At 38.4% G+C, this 18,202-nt stretch overlaps 1 protein-coding gene across 8 annotated transcripts in view; it reads right to left on the bottom strand.

Annotated features, from left to right (window-relative positions):
• Positions 1-18,202, bottom strand: part of MCF2L2 (MCF.2 cell line derived transforming sequence-like 2) — a 248,979-nt gene that overhangs the window by 162,589 nt on the left and 68,188 nt on the right. For all 8 annotated transcript variants that reach the window (XM_087861435.1, XM_087861430.1, XM_087861434.1 and 5 more), the window contains 2 exons: positions 12,981-13,071; positions 10,521-10,640 (listed from right to left, as the gene is read on the bottom strand). In XM_087861435.1, the coding sequence (XP_087717561.1) occupies positions 10,521-10,640; positions 12,981-13,071 (211 nt within the window). The remainder of the gene's footprint in view (positions 1-10,520; positions 10,641-12,980; positions 13,072-18,202) is intronic.

Consider the following 18,202-nt stretch of genomic DNA (forward strand, 5'->3'; position numbering starts at 1 on the left):
CTTAACCAAGGAGGTGAAAGACCTGTACTCTGAAAACTAAGACACTGATGAAACAAATTGAAAGTGACACAAACGTTGGGGCGCCTGGGTGGCACAGCGGTTAAGCGTCTGCCTTCGGCTCAGGGCGTGATCCTGGCGTTATGGGGTCGAGCCCCACATCAGGCTCCTCCACTATGAGCCTGCTTCTTCCTCTCCCACTCCCCTTGCTTGTGTTCCCTCTCTCGCTGGCGGTCTCTATCTCTGTCAAATAAATAAATAAAATCTTTAAAAAAAAAAAAAAGAAAGAAAGTGACACAAACGAATGGGAAGATATTCCATGCTCATGGATTGGAAAAACCAATTATTATTAAAATGTCCATGCTACCCAAAGCAATCCACACAGTTAACGCAGTCCCTATCAAAATACCAATAACATTTTTCACAGAACTAGAACAATAACCCTAATTATGGAACCACAAAACACCTTGAATAGTCAGAGCAATCTTGAGAAAGAAGAACAAAGCTAGAGGTATCACAAGCCCAGATTTCCAGGTATACTACAAAGCTATAGTAATCAAAACACTATGGTACTGACACAAAAACAGACACATAGAGCAATAGAACAGAACAGAGAGTCCAGAAATAAACCCACAATGATACAGTCAATTAAACCGTGACAAAGAAGGCAAGAATATACAAAGGGAAAAAAGTCTTTTCAACAAAGGGTGCTGGGAAAACTGGACAGCTACATGCAAAAGAATGGAACTGGGCCACTGTCTTACACCATACACAAAAATAAACTCCAAATGGATGAAAGACCTAAATTTGAGATCAGAACCCATAAAATTCCTGGAAGAAAACATAGGCAGTAATTTCTTTCACACCAGCCATAGATATGTTTTTCTAGAAATGTGTCCTGAGGCAAAGGAAACTAAAGCAAAATTAAACTATTGGGACGACCTCAAAATAAAAAACTTCTGCACAGCAGAGGACACTATCAACAAAACTAAAAGACAGCCTACTGAATGGCAGAAGATATTTGCAAATGATATAGCCAGTAAGGGCTTAATACCCAAAATATATAAAGAACTTATACAACTCAACACCAAAAAAAACCCCACAAATAATCCAATTAAAAAATAGGCAGAAGACATGAACAGACCCTCCTCCAAAGAAGACATACAGATGGCAAACAGACATATGAAAAGATATTCCACATCACTCATCAGCAGGGAAATGCAAATCAAAACCACAATGAGATAGCATCTCACACCTGTCATAATGGCTAATACCAAAAACACAAGAGACAACCAGTGTTGGTGAGGATGTGGAGAAAAAGGAACCCTTGTGCACTGTTGGTGGGAAGGCAGACTGGTGCAGCCACTGTGGAAAACAGTATGGAGGTCTCTCAATAAATTAAAAATAGAATTACCATGTGACCTAGTAATTCCACTACTGAGTATTTACCCAAAGTATATGAAAATACTAATTTGAAAAGATATATGCATGCCTATGTTTATTGCAGCATTATTTACAATAGACAAATTATGGAAGCAGCCCAAGTGTCCATCAATAAATGAACGGATAAAGAAGAGGTTGTGGCACCTGGGTGGCTCAGTCAGTTAAGCGTCCGATTCTTGGTTTTGGTTCAGATCATGGTCTCAGGGTTATGAGACTGAGCCCTGCATCAGGCCCCGGGCTGAGTGTGGAGCCTACTTAAGATTCTCTCTCTCCCTCTCCACCTCCCCCTGCTCTCTCACACACACTCTCTCTCTCTCAAAAAAAAAGGAAAAAAAGAGGTGGTGTATATAGGCAACGGAATATTACTCACCCATAAAAAAAGAATGAAATCTTGCCATTTGCAACAACATGGATGGACTTAGAGGGCATAAAACTAAGTGAAATAAATCAGTCAGAGAAAGACAAATACCACATGATTTTACTTGTCTGTGGAATTTAAGAAACAAAACAAAGAAAAAAACAGACAAAAACCAGACTCTTAAATACAGAGAACACACTGGTGGTTGGCAGATGGTAGGTAGGTGGAGGGGTGGGTGAAATAGGAAAAGAGGATTAAGAGTACACTTATCATAATGAGCACTGGGAAATGTATAGAGTTGTTCAGTCATCATATTGTACAGCTGAAACTAATATCACACTGTATGTTGATTATACTAGAATTTTTAAAAAACAAAATAAACATTTTCAAAACACCAACCATTTAAAATAGTTGTTCTCTGTTCTCTTAGATACTGTGTTTGTCTATTTGGCATCATTTCATCACAGGACCACTTATATTAACTACATTTTCTTATTTTCTGCATTCTTGATGCTGTGGCATTTGTGGGATGGGGAGAGACTGTCCCTCCCAGGGCTAGCTAATTCTTAGAGATTAAGTAAAAGGACTCAGAAGGAGCCCGTGGTCCATGTCCAAACCAACTGATCCCAAGCCCATATCCCCAAGTACTCCCTTATTTAACTTTTACACACCAAGCCAATATTTCACTTGCCCTAAATCATCCCAGGACCAAATACCATACAACTAGAGAGTGCCCCTATACCCCCAAACCCACTGGAAGTATTTAAACTAGCCAATCCTAAGCTGTTTACCTTGCCTGGCCTTGCCTTTCCTGTGGAAATCCAAGAAAGGCATTGGCCTAGGCTTTTCCCTTCCTCCTGCTTCTGCTTCCTGGCCAAAACCTGGTGTTTCCCCTGTGGCCCTCCATGGCATGCAGTGACTCCCATCTCATTTCCCTCTCATTTCCTCCTGTGGATGCACCAACTTTACCATACCATTGCCAACAAGTACATCCTTAGAATAGCTGTTATAAATTAAGAATGTCATTTTTTTCTTTTCAGTATACATTTATGTTCTTACTTACATTGCATTAAGCTGTTCTTTAAAGGAGATACATGGCCTCTGAATTATGAAAGAAGAGTTTTTTTGTATTTTGTCACAAACTCCAGTTTTAAAAACTGATTTGTACATCCATAGCTCCTGGAGAGATTTCTGCAAGACTGTCTTAGGCACTTCACATAACAATTTTGTGAGGTAGCTGTTAATACAGCTATTTCAGAATGGGTAAGTGCCAGCAATAGGTCCTCTAAATCCTTTGCTATTTCAAAGCATCCCTCTCCTTGAGGAAAGGTATGGTGAGGCTAAGTGACGTTGGACCTTGGGCCACCTCATTCTTATGAGTCATGCAAAATATACTTGTGAAAATATAACTATCATCTAACTAGAAAAGAGCAGGGAGATGTTGTAATAAGAGAGGCCAGTGAGCTACAAAGTAAAGTGCTAATATCACAACCATGTTTTAAAAACAAAGTAAGACCAATATCCCTGATGAACACGGACGCAAAAATTCTCAACAAGATATTGGCTAATTGTATCCAACCGTATATTAAAGGATTACTCGCCATGACCAAGTGGGATTTATTCCTGGGTTGCAGGGGTGGTTCAACATCCACAAATCAATCAACATGATACACCACATTAATAAAAGAAAGGATAAGAACCATATGATCCTCTCGATAGATGCAGGAAAAGCACTTGACAAAATACAGCACCCTTTCTTGATAAAAATCCTCAACAAAGTATAGAGAACGTAAAGGCCATATATGAAAGACCCATAGCTAATAACACGCCCAGTGGGCAAGAACTGAGAGTCTTTCCCCTACGATCAGGAACAAGGCAGGGATGTCCACTCTCATCATTACTATTTAATACAGTACTAGAAGTCTTAGCCTCAGCAATCAGATAACGAAAAGAAATTAAAGGCATCCAAACTGGCAAGGAAGATATCACACTTCCACTATTTGCAGATGACATGATACTGTATGTAGAAAACCCAAAAGACTCCACCAAAAAATTCCTAGAACTAATTCATGAGTTCAGCAAAGTTACAGTATATAAAATTAATGTGCAAAAATCTGTTGCATTTCTATACACCAATAATGAAGTAGCAGAGAAAGAAATCAAGGAATCAATCCCATTTGCAATTGCACCAACAATAAGATACCTAGGACTAAATCTAATTAAAGAGGTAAAAGAGGGGCGCCTGGGTGGCTCAGTCGTTAAGCGTCTGCCTTCGGCTCAGGCCGTGATCCCGGAGTCCTGGGATCGAGCCCCGCATCGGGCTCCTCTGCTGGGAGCCTGCTTCTTCCTCTCCCACGCCCCCTGCTTGTGTTCCCTCTCTCCCTGGCTGTCTCTCTCTGTCAAATAAATAAATAAAATCTTTAAAAAATATATAAATAAAGAGATAAAAGATCTGAAAACTATAGAACACGTGTGAAAGAAATTGAGGAGGACACAAAGAAATGGAAAAGCATTCCATGGTCATGGATTGGAAGAACAAGCATCATTAAAATGCCTATACTACCCAAAGCAATCTCCACATGTAATGCAATCCCTATCAAAAGAACATCAGCATTATTCACAGGGCTAGCACAAACAATCCTAAAATTTCTATGGAACCACAAAAGACCCTAAATAGCCAAAGCAATCCTGAAAAAGAAAAACAAAACTGGAGGCATCACGATTCCAGACTTCAAGCTATATTAAAAAGCTGTAGTCATCAAGATAATATGGTACTGGCACAAAAATACACACATATCAATGGAACCGAATAGAGAACCTAGAATTGGAACCACAACCACACGGTCAACAAATCTTCAACAAAGCAGGAAAGACTATCCAACGGGAAAAAAATGACAGTCTCTTCAACAAAAGGTGTTGAGAAAACTGGACAGGAACATGTAAAAGAATGAAACTGGACCACTTTCTTACACCACACACAAAAATAAATTCAAAATGGATAAAAGACCTAAATGTGAATCAGGAAATCATCAAAATCCTAGAGGAGAACACAGGCAGAAACCTCTTTGACCTCAGCCACAGCAACTTCTTACTAGACACGTCACGGGAGGCAAGGGAAACAAAGGCAAAAGTGAACTATTGGGACTTCATCAAGATAAAAAGCTTCTGTACAGTGAAGGAAATAGTCAACAAAACTAAAAGGCAGTCTAAGGAATGGAAGAAGATATTTGCAAATGATATGTCAGATAAAGGGTTAGTATCTGAAATTTATAAAGAGCTTATCAACTCAACACCCAAAAAAATAATTCAGTTAAGAAATGGGCAGAAGACGTGAATAGACACTTTTCCAAAGAAGACATCCAGGTAGCTAACAGACCCATGAGATGATGCTCGACATCACTCATCATCAGAGAAATACAAATCAAAACCACAATGAAATATCACCTCACACCTGTGAGAATGGCTAAAATTAACAACACAAAGAAAGAGGTGTTGGCAAGGATGTGGGAAAAGGGGAACCCTCTTGCACATTTGGTAGGAATGCAAACTAGTGCAGCCACTCTGGAGAACAGTATGGAGGTTCCTCAGAAAGTTAAAAATAGAACTACCCTACAACCCAGCAATGGCACTACTAGGTATTCACTCAAAGGATAAAAAATGCAGATTTGAAGGGTACATGCACCCCAATGTTTATAGCAGCTTTATTAACAATAGCCAAACCATGGAGAGAGCCCAAATGTCCATCGACTGATGAATAAATAAAGAAGATGTGGTATACATATACAGTAGAATATTATTCAGCTTAATAATGAATGAATGAAATCTTGCCATTTGCAATGACATGGGTGGAGCTAGACGGCATTATGCTAAGTGAAATAAGTCAGTCAGAGAAAGACAAATATCATATGATCCCACTCATATGTGGAATTTAAGAAAGAAAACAGATGAACATATGGGAAGGGGGCAGGGAAAGGGAGAGAGAAAAATAAAACATAAGAGACTTAACAATAAAGAACAAACTGAGGGTTGATGGAGGGACATGGGTGGGGGGATGGGATAGATGGGTGAAGGGTATTAAGGAGGGCACTTTTTGTGATGAGCCCTGGCTGTTGTATGTAAGTGATGGATCACTGAATTCTACTCCAGAAACCAATATTGTTAACTAAGTAAAATTTAAGTTAAAAAATTTTTTAAATTAGGGGCGCCTGGGTGGCGCAGTTATTAAGCATCTGCCTTCGGCTAGGGCGTGATCCCGGCGTTATGGGATCGAGCCCCGCATCAGGCTCCTTCGCTATGAGCCTGCTTCTTCCTCTCCCACTCCCCCTGCTTGTGTTCCCTCTCTCACTGGCTGTCTCTATCTCAAATAAATAAATAAAATCTTTAAAAAAATTTTTTTTAATTAAAAAAAAAGTAAAGAAGAAAAACCAACAGTTTACGCTGTCATTTAAAAGGCTAAATGCAGTACTATATGCTGGCTGATTGAACACAATAATTTTTTAAAATCTTCAAAAAAATAAAAAAATAAAATCTTTTAAAGTCTAAAAAAATTTTTAAAAAAAAATTTTTTAAAGGCTAAATGTATTTTGAAGTCTGGTTCCATCAAGTTTGGTAGCACTACCCAGAACTCTATGGTGCATCAGAACAGTGAGGGGAGTGTGATTATCTTCCACAGGTGAAATGGTAGCCGAAAGGGTAAATGTTTAGCATTTAAAAATGCCAAACTAAGTGAGCCTTTAGTTTGGGTGACAGCTTTTTAAAAAGTTGATTTTAAGTTTAAAAATTGAAAACATGATGGGTAAGGAATCAGCATACATTACCACATACAGAAGTAACGAAAGACATAGGATCAACATAAAGTATTTGGTCCTTCTCTCTTAATATAGATGCACTACACGAAAAGCAGGGCATAAATCACATATGTATGTGTATACATATTATCTCTTGGAGAGGTGTGTTTTATACACAACCAGGGAACACGTATACATTTGGTCAAACGCTTAGTTCTAACTCCAAAACTTTTTGAGTGACAAGAAACAATTTTCTTTATCTCTGAAGGGGAAGAAGCTTATGAGGATTACAAAAAGTTCATTCATTTCTTGTAAGTCATCTCTTCCCCAGTGTTTTTACTCAGTTCAGGAAAACAGAATAAGAAACTCATGGCTCACATTTCTCTTAAACACTCAAATATTTTGAAATAGGTATTTAAAATAAAATAGGAAATACATTTTGTGTCTGGGTAACACCCAAAATATAGGGAGGAAGTATTTTAAGAAATCTGAGTATTAATATAAAATGAAACCAAAAGAGGGAAAATAAGAGTGGGAAAGGAAATTGAAAAATCCCTTATCTGAGATAGTCAGTTTTCATTGAGATGGATTAAATATTTTCTCAGAGCAATTTCAATTAAAGTGAAGTTTTTCCTTTGTTTTGAACAGATAACATGTGTATATGATAAGAAATGCAAGCAGAAAGAGTCTGGCTAAATTGAAAATAGTTTCCTCCTCACCCCTACCCCCAGACCTCCAGTTCTACACCCGGAGGCAACCACTTCGACCAGTTTCTTTTTTTTTTTTTTTAAAGATTTTATTTATTTATTTGACAGAGATAGAGACAGCCAGCGAGAGAGGGAACACAAGCAGGGGGAGTGGGAGAGGAAGAAGCAGGCTCATAGCAGAGGAGCCTGATGTGGGGCTCGATCCCGTAACGCCGGGATCACGCCCTGAGCCGAAGGCAGACGCTTAACCGCTGTGCCAACCAGGCACCCCAGTTGTTTTTGACCAGTTTCTTGATGTCTTACACAGCCTTCCCAAGGTGAGCTACACATATACAATCACATAGATGCCACTCCTATTTTATTCAAATGGGAGTATACTATCCGTACTATTTTCCCTTTGCTCTTATCCCCACTTAAAAATACATCTTAGATGACCTAAATTTTTTTTTAGCACCTACTCTGTAACTTTCTTTTTATTGAAAGTATCTTGCATTCATGATGGATGCTTTCTGGGTTAATGTTAAAGGTTAAATTACTTTTTTACATGCAAGTAGTGTGAAGTTTCCCACATACGGGATCACTGATAATGACCTAAAATTTAAAGTACGAGTGTGAACTCTATAATTTCCAGAGTCAACAAATATATTTATAGAGAGAGAGACATGCATATATGTCCAATGATAATAGACAAATAAATAAGGGAGAAGGGAAAGTTCCAGCTTACAGTAGAATACTAACTTCTGAGGACGCCTGGGTGGCTCACACCATTAGGCGCCTGCCTTCAGCTCGGGTCATGGTCCCAGGGTCCTGGAATCAAGTCCTGCATCATGGACCCTGCTCAGCAGGGAGGCTGCTCCTCCCTCTGCCTGCTGCCTCCCTTGCTTGTGCTCTCTCTCTGACAGGTAAGTAAACAAAATCTTAAAAAAAAAAAAAAAAAAAGAATACTAACTTCTGATTAGTGTATGTTCAGAGAGTATTACAGTTGGGAAATCATTATTTTGCAATCAATTTAATAAAGATCATTCCAGGCAAGAATTGTCAATAGATATTAAATATAGAGAGGAATCTTTGAGGAGCAGGATATTTGTATGATCTTAAAATGTTTCTCCAAAGATTCTGTTTTAGTTGCAATGGAAACATAATATATTTGAGAAAGTGGACAACACCTTATCTAGGGGATCAAAATTAACATTACCAATGGGGGAGCACATGAACACTATGTTCTCCACATGTGATACCCTAAGAAGGACATGACATCACTTCAGCAGTATTCCAGCTACGAATGCATTACCTGAATCGAATCCTGAGAAATCATCACATGAGCCCCAAATGAGGTAAGTTTTGTTTTTTTTTTAAGGGATTGTATTCTTCAAAAATGCTCATGTCATAAAAGACAAAGAAAGATTGTGGAAATGTTTCAGATTAAAGGAAACTGAAGAGACGTGACAACTATATGTACTGTCTGCTCCTAATCTAGACCCTCTACATACAAATACACATAAACATATCTCATATATGTATAATATGTATATTTATACATATCTTTATATGTAAATGTGTCTATATATACTATAGAAAAATAAACATATTTATATATGTGTATAATATTAGAGAGAGAAAGATATATATATCTATAGAGAGAAGCAAATAATAAGTAAATAATAAAGCAAATGGGGATAAAATGTCAACAATAGGTGAATGAATCTGGGTAAAGGGCACAGAATGTTCTTTGTACTAATCTTATTCTTGAAATTTTTCTGAATTTGAAATTATTTCCAACTAAACAAAAAATAAAACAAAAAATATGTATTAGAAACTTTTCTGTCACTATACATTCATCTTACCTATTTTTTCCTTTTTTATGTTTTTCTTTTTCAATTGAGATATAATTTACATCGATAAAATGCAGATTTTAAAAGTATAGCTCAATTAGTTCTGACAACTGTATACACACATGTAACACCATCCAATCAAGATATACATTTCCCTAGATAATTCCCTTGTGCCTTCTTCCAATCAATCTCCCCTCCCCTTCACCCCTAACAGCAGCCATCATTGTGATTTCCTAGGTTAGTTTTGCCTCGTCTTAAATGTTATACAAAAAGAATCGTAGAACATATGCTCTTTAGTGTCTAATTTCTTTCTTTCAAGAGAATATTTTGGAGATGTGTCCATGTTGTTATAATAATCAATACTTCACTCTTTTCTATTGCTTAATGTTATTCCACTATGTGAATATGCCACAATTTCTTTATCCATTCACATGTTGATGGACATTCTTGTTTGTACATATCTTTTTGTGGACACGTGTTTTCATTTCTCTTGGTTGGGTCACAGGTTAGGTGTATGGTAACTGCCACCTGTTTTCACTGTGGTTGTATCATGCCTTATCACTTTTGATGGCTACAAAGTATTTAGTTGATTGTGTATTTACTCCCTTGTTGTTCATCATTATGGTATTTCTAATCATTTATTCTTACAAACAATTTGGTAATTAATATCATTGTATATGCACATGTGTGAGAATATCTGTAGAATAACTTTTATAGGAAGGTCAATGAGTGTATATACTTTAATTTTTGATAAATGCCACCAATAAGTCCTTCATATCGGTCATTACCAACTTCATTCCAATCAGCAAAGTATGAAAGTACCTGTTTCCCCCACATCTCTGCCAAAGTTATCGGTAAAATAATCTTGTCATTTTAATTTGTTTTCATTTTATGAATATCACATATTGGTTTTATTTTTACTCTACAGTTGCCTATATTTATTTTAGACCCTTATTTTCTTTTACCCATACTATTATAATACCTCTTCCTCTTTCAATCACTTTCTACGGTCTTGGACACTGTCTTTAGATTATATAACTCCAATACCACTTTACCCAAGTCACATCCCAACTAAAAAACCTTCACTGGATCCCCACTGCCTACTGAATAAAATCCAGACCTCTTACTCTCACACTGAAAACATATTCCATGTTTTCTACCTTTTTTTCTTCCAAACAATTATCCTATATATAGTCTAACAAGAATGAGGCTTCCCTGTGGACCGCACATAAAGTACGTCGTTCCTGCCTCCATGTCCTTACATATGCTGTTCCGTCTACACAGAATACCCTCCTCTCTCTGCCTGTGGAGTCCTACCTTCCTTAGAAACTCAGCTCAAATGCCATCTTCTCCACAGGTCCTGACCAAATGCAGACAAGATGAAAGTCATGCTTACCGGCACTTTCATTTTAAATTCATCTCGGTAATATTTAATGCCAATGTCAGTGAATGTCCTCTGGATAAAGCGAGATGGACGAAGGATGAATATGAGCTGCAAGTTTCCTGGAAATGCTACCTGGAAGGATCATGGAAAGTGTCAGGGCAAATGTCACATCCTTTGGTCTCCTCTTGCCCAAGATCACAGACAGGACAGTTTAAGTAGACACCATAGATGCCAAAGAATTAGAGTATATATCACAGGATTTCAGAGCTGAAAGAGATAGTGTTTGAATAATCCAAACCCCTCCTTAAAAATCATAACAAATCAAAAAACAAAAAAAAAATCTGATTATAAAAGTATTTCATACTCCTTATAGAAAAAAATTGGAAATTAATAAAAGTATACATTAGAAAAAGAAAACCACCAAAACCACCCATGATCTCATAGCCATTTTTAATATTCCAATCTAATTACTTACAGGTTATTTTCTCTGCTGAAATATCTTTATCATGGTTAAATTCATGTAGAAATATTTTGTAACCTGATTTTTCCCTTAATACTATACCATGAGCTTTTATTTCTGATATTTAAAAATTCTTTGGAAATATTATCTTTCATGGGTACACAATTTACTTAACCAATCCCTTACTGCTAATGATTTAGGCTTTTTCATACTTTTATACTTATAAATAACACTGAAATAAACCTCTTAATCCACATTTTGGAACACTTTCTTTGGATAGTTTCCCAAAAGAATTACTGAGTCAAAGATAGTATTTTAATGGTTCCTGATGCATGTTACCGCCAAGTTGCTTTCAGGAAGCACTGCATTCATCTTGAGGCAAGTTCCTGAGAAATGAGGTAACTCAGATTCATATAACAACTTAACGGCACAACTGGGACTCCAAGTCTCCCATTGTTCACGCCTTTCTCTCCTTCTAGTGGTTCCCAAAAGCAACTTCCTAAAGTGCTTGTTAAAAGATAATCTGGCCTTTAGCCTGGAATATTCTGATTCACTAGAACTGGGATGAAGTTCACGTTATCTATTTTCGACAAGCCCCTGAAGAGATTCTGATTGGGAGCCAGGTTTTGGGATCCCTGTGCTACAGTGTCTTTTACCCATAAAGTAATCATGTAATTCTTGAACAGATTAGGCTCAAGTATTAGATTATTCAAGTATTGTCAATGGACCCTGGAAAACCAGAACTCTCTTGAGGCCAGTCCTCTAAAACATTCATGGGCACTGTCAAGTGTCTAAAGCCTCAGCGCATCAACCACCACTGTATTTATCCCAAAAATAAATCCTGTAGCCAAAACTAAACCAAAGGGACAAAACAATCCCTACACAAAGGGAAGGGAGTCTTCCTTTCCCCCAATGCTTGAAATGCAGGCTCCTAAACAGAAGAAGCCTGCATTTTGTTATGTCATGATAAGACAAATGGGCTGAGACACTATTTGTATTTCTGGCTGAGGCTCTAGATCTAAGACTCCATATATGTGCATGTTTGCATGTGTGACTACTTTTGTAAATAGGCATAAATGAGGATTCAAAAGCCCCTCTCCCATCCCAGCCTCCACATGCACATTATCACCCTACTATACCCCGTCCTCTTCAGCCAGTTCCAACTGCCCTAGGGAGCCTGTGCTTTGGTGGAAATGCAGGCATGGCTGCCCTGAGGTGTCTCTGCCAGCCCATGTGGTTGAGTTCCCTGGCCTGAGGTCCCTACAGAGAGAAAGGGTACATCTACTTGCTGAAGGCAACAACCAGGGATCAAAATCAGACTGATTAGATGGAAAAGGAAATTCATCCAAGGTTGTACAATCTCATACCAAAGGCAAACATATATCATATTTTGTCTGCTTTTTCCAGTATCTTTCAATATGTGAAAAACTAATTTGAATACTGAAATGAAGACTGGCTTACATTGGGTAACCACCTCCCCCAAAGCAAACCCTAAGACAAGGATCTGGGTATCGAGTTTATTGAGGAGGTGTTCCCAGGAAACACAGCGAAGGAATGGGGGAGAGTGAGAAAGTGATAACAAGAAAGCCAATGTATCAAGAGGGGGCACTGCTGTTGGCAAGAAGGGCTGGGACCCTCTAAGATACTGTGTGGCACATATCTCAGAATTGTCCCACTGAGGGGTGTGGAGGCTGGGGCATTTATCCATCAACTCCCATAATTCAATAGTTGGTCACTCCTGGGGCATTAACTTCCCAGCACTCCCTATCTGCCCCTCTTCGGTGACCAGAGAGGTCAATAAGGTAGACTCAGGAAGATTTTGATGTGCTCAGGAATTGCTGCAGTGATCTGCACATGGCAGAGGGGATATGGACGTGACTCAACAGCCTCTGCTACAAAGACCTTCCCAAAATTTGGCATAAAACAATTGCCTTTTCCCTGTGACTTTGATAGGAAATTGTTGAACAGTTTAAATTACTTTTTATAATAACAGCACAAAAATGAATATTTACAGCTATCCGTGTCAATGATGCTTTTATGGAGCTCCACTTGTCCCTTCGCCGGTCGATAACAATGACGAATCCAATGCTGGCAGCCTCCACACTGCAAAAAAGGGTGGTCAGTATCAGAGACCAGGTAAGACACATGGGTTCTGGTGGTTCCCTCACCAGGACATTCTACAGCCTCTGGCACTCCGGGCTCATGTGTAAACACGCCGCGTGGCACAAGGGGAAAATCTGACTTCCCCAACAAAAGAACCAACGTCCTCTCCTCATCTCGGCCTGGCAGCCTTAACAAAACAGAAATACTTGGTGTCTCAAACCCTTCCAAGGGCTCTGTTTATGGCTGGCAAGTGTCTGAAACACACAAGAAGTACATGTGCTCATACCTAGAGGAAAATGCACGTATCAGTTAGGCATCACATGTCCCAGTGTACGCAAAGGAACTCAAGGTTGAGCTCTGCCATCTTTTCACTCCCCAAACTGACATTCATGGAGCTATCAATATGCTTCCATAGGAGTAAGTCCTAGAGGTGTTCAGAAATACCACATGTCTATGGGAAAAAACAAACCCTTCCAATACCCTGCTATAAACAGCCGGCAAATTATATGCACAAGAAGATATTCTTTTTATTAAGAATGAAAGGAAGCTGTTTGACCCCCCTCCTAAGTCCTCACAAAAGTCTTTTAAACTAAAGTCCCAAAAATGAAAACATCTTTCTTCTGTCACTCTTTGGGAGGAACTATGATATACAGGAAAGAGCAAAGGCTCTGGATTCTAACAGCTCAAATCCTAGTGCTGCCACTCACTAGCACTGTGACACTGGGGAAATCACCCACCCTCTCTAAAGCTCAGTTTCCTTACCCACAAAATGAAAACAATACTACCAATAATGACATTGTTAAAAGCATAAGCTCTGAAGCCAGATTGCCTAGGTTTGAAGCCTGAATTCCACCATTCATATAGTGTATATGGGGGTGGGAGGTAGAATTACTTAATCTCTATAGTTTCTAAGAGTCCCCATTTGTAAAGTAGGAACAAAAATAGTACCTACTTATATGGTTGATGTGAGGATTAAATGAGTATGTATAACATAGATATACAAAAGGCTCAAAACAATGCCTGGCACTTGGTACATACACACTGTAATTATACTAATATTATGATTATTTCATATGTGCTTGTCATGGCAATGAAAAGAGATCAAGTACATGAAAAGTAGATGGCCTCTAGTAAACCTGTAATAACTCTGTAATATTGGATAAAAGATGAGCTTTACCCTAACAAGTGTCTATATGTGGATAAGGCAGAAGATCTAAGCAAACACTAAGAAAACACAAGCAGCTGATCTGAAGTAGGCATTATTGGGCCAAGCCATTATCACAGTTCCACAATGACCCAGGTTCTCTCACTGGGAACATTTCCCAGGCCATAGTACAAGGAGGACTGGACTCACTGGGTAAAAGAGGCAGAGACTGGGGATTATGGAACCAAAAGTCACCAGAACTTGAGGAGTGTGACTGTGAAGAAGGAACAGTGTGAACTCCAGAGAGGGAATCCCAGAAATCTTCATGGAAGTTCTCCTTCAATGCGGCCAATGCCGGGGTCCCACTATTTCAGGCAAGAGTCCAGAAGGCTAACAGAGAACAGCAGCTACACATGTGAAAACTGATGAACAGTTATAAAGTTTGCATAGTTCTGGGGAAAGAAAGACAGTTGGCACTGGGCGTACCCAGAATAGACAGACTTTGATGAGCACGCTGGGCCTTCAGGTGAAACTCTAGAAGGGCAATACTCTAGGATAAATGAAACATCATAGGAATTGCCATAGGATTAAAGCTACACTCTGGGAAAAAGGACCAAGCAGAAATGGACTTGCCCTAAGAAAACCTAAAAAGCAGGCCTCAAAAAGATCAAGCTGATTTACCAGTAATTTAACTTCCCACCAGATCAAACTCGATACTTTTTGTAAGCAGATAAGCCTCTACAACATATCATCTACAATATCCAGCATAAAATAAAAAATTAACAGAGATGCAAAAAAGCAAGAAGAAAACAATAATTAAGAGATGAAATAGTCAATAACTATAGACTCTAAGATATTCCTGGTTTTGACAGACAAAACTTTAAAATAATTATGATCAATATGTTAAAAGAAAAAGAAGAAAGGGTAGACAAAATAGATTAAAAGATACATTATTTCAGCAGAGAATAAGAAACTATAATAAAGAATCAAATGAACCTCCTAGAATTACAAGACACCAATATCTGAAATTAAGAACTCAGTGGATTTAACAGCAGACTGAACCCAGCAGAAGACAGGAGAGGTGAAACTGAAAACATATGAATTGAAAATATTCAAATTGAAACACAGAGAAGTGGAAAGGATACAATGTTAAAGAGATATGGGCCATGAACAGAGTCCCAAAAGGAGAGGAGAGAGAGTATGTTACTGAAACAATATTTTTAAAAATAACAATGAAGAATTTTCCATATCTGATCAAAGACATCAACTCATAGAGTCAAGCAGCTCTTCTAATACCAAGCAGGATAAATATAAAGAAAACAACATCCAGGCATATCAGAGCCAAGTGGCTGAAAATTAAAGATAAGGAGAAACCCTTAAAAGCAACCAGTGGAAAAAAAAAAAAAGACACATTACCTCCAGAAGATTAACATTAAAAAAAAAAAAATGTCACTGATTTTTCAACAGGAACTATGGAAGCTACAATCCAATAGAATGCTATGTTTCAATTAGTAACCTGAAAAAAGGACCCATTTAGCCATTCTATACCAATTGAAAATTCATTTTAAAAAATGAAGGTGAAATAAGGGTGTTTCCAGACAATTAAGCTGAGAGAATTTATTGTCAGTAGACATTCACTTCAAGAAATATTAAAGGACGTTCTCCAAGCTGAATAAAGTTGGAAGCATGAAAGGGGAAGAAAAATAAATAAGCCTGAAAAGGAGATTCAGTGTTGATTAGGAACACTTTCATTCTTATATTTAAAAAACAAACAAATAATCAAAACTACTAGAGAGTATTATGCTAAGTGAAATAAGTCAGTCAGAAAAAGACAAATACCATATGATTTCACTCATATGTGGAATTTAAGAAACAAAACAAAGGAGTAAAGGGGAAAAAGAGAGAGAAAGAGAGAGGCAAAGCAGGAAACAGACTCTTAACTACCGAGAGCAAACTAATGGTTATCAGAAGGGAGGGGGGTGGGAGGATGGGGATTAAGGAAAGCACTTATGATGAGCACCAGGGGTTGTATGGAAATGTTGAATCATTATATTGTACACCTGAAACTAATTTTACCCTGTATGTTAACTAACGGAAATTTGAATTTAAAAAAAAAAAAAAAAACACCTTCATGGAAACTGACTGGGCAGAGGTTAGGAGCTGCACAATGAATGCTGACCCCTCTTCAGTTTAGTTAGTTTTGTTTATTGCCAAAAACACTGATTGTAACAGTGAGGTTTACTGACATCTAATGGGATACAGTGTGAGATTAAAGTGTCCATAAAGCCACTGGTGCAGCAACAATGACAACCACAAACTGGTTAAGTTAAAACCCACATGTGTCCTTAAAGACATTAGGGAACTCTGAAAATAAAGAAAATAAACAAATCCCAGAGAGAGTTAAGAGTTGCTTCCATAGGGAGCAACTACTAGAAGAGGCTTTTATTTGAAATGTGGTCCATATATACAATGGAATATTACTCAGCCATCAGAAAGGATGATTACCCAACATTTGCAGCAACATGGATGGAACTAGAGGAGATTATGCTTAAGTGAAATAAGTCAGGCAGAGAAAGACAATTATTGTATGGTTTCACTTATTTGTGGCACATAAGGAATAGCAGGGAGACCATTAGAAGAAGGAAGGGAAAAATGAAGGGGGAGAAATCAGAGGGGGAGACGAACCATGAGAGACTATGGACTCCAGGAAACAAACTGAGGGCTTCAGAGGGGAGGAGGGTTGGGGGATGGGCTAGCCCGGTGATGGGTATTAAGGAGGGCATGTATTGCATGGAGCTTTGGGTGTTATACGCAAACAATGAATCATGGAACACTACATCAAAAACTAAGGATGTACTGTATGGTGACTAACATAACATAATTAAAAAAAAAAAAAAAGAAGTAGTGGTTGCTTACTCTGATAATAGGTTAATAAATGTCCATCCCTGAAAGGAAATAATCCCACACAGTAACCTGAATCTGAAAAAGGAATGAAGAGCACTGTAAACATTACATATGTGATAAATATTATCAACTGTGTTTTTATTTCACGAAAAGACTACTGACTATTAAAAGTGAAAACAGGGGTGCCTGGGATCAAGCCCCGAGTAGGACCCTGCTCAGTGGAGAGCCTGCTTTACCCTCTCCCTCTGCTGCTTCCCCTGCTTATGCTCACTCTCTCTCTGTCAGATAAATAAATAAAATCTTTTTTTAAAAAGTGAAAACAATAAGTATTATAAATATATTATATGTGGAAATATATATGTATATATTAAATACATTATATATGTAAATACATTATATATAGTTATTACATACTATAACACTAGAGAAACCATTGCTTAAAATCCAATAGAGGAGATTGAATGGAATACTGAAAATATTTGAAAAATTCAAAGGAGAGCAGGGGCTATAGACTGAATGTATCCTTCCAAAATTTGTATGTTGAAGTTCTAATTAAAAATGTGACTGTCGGGGCGCCTGGGTGGCACAGCGGTTGGGCATCTGCCTTCGGCTCAGGGCGTGATCCCGGCGTTATGGGATCGAGCCCCACGTCAGGCTCCTCCGCTGTGAGCCTGCTTCTTCCTCTCCCACTCCCCCTGCTTGTGTTCCCTCTCTCGCTGGCTGGCTGTCAAATAAATAAATAAAATCTTTAAAAAAAAAATGTGACTGTCATAAAGGGCCTACAAAGAGGTAATAAAAGTTAAATAAGGTCATAAGGGTGGGGTCCTAATTTGATAGGATTAGTGCCCTTCTAGGAAGAGGAAAAGACAGCAGAGCTCTTGCTCTGCCATGTGAGAATACAGGAAGAATACAGCCATCTGAAGACAGGAAGAGAGCCTTCACTAGAAACACAATCAGCCAGGGGCGCCTGGGTGGCAAAGTTGTTAAGCGTCTGCCTTCGGCTCAGGGCGTGATCCCAGCATTCTGGGATCGAGCCTCACATCAGGCTCCTCTGCCGGGAGCCTGCTTCTTCCTCTCCCACCC

This window comes from Ursus americanus, chromosome 4 (genome assembly GCF_024610735.1).
Source record: "Ursus americanus isolate L20-20 chromosome 4, mUrsAme1.1.p, whole genome shotgun sequence".
In the NCBI taxonomy this organism is placed as follows: Eukaryota; Metazoa; Chordata; class Mammalia; order Carnivora; family Ursidae; genus Ursus; species Ursus americanus.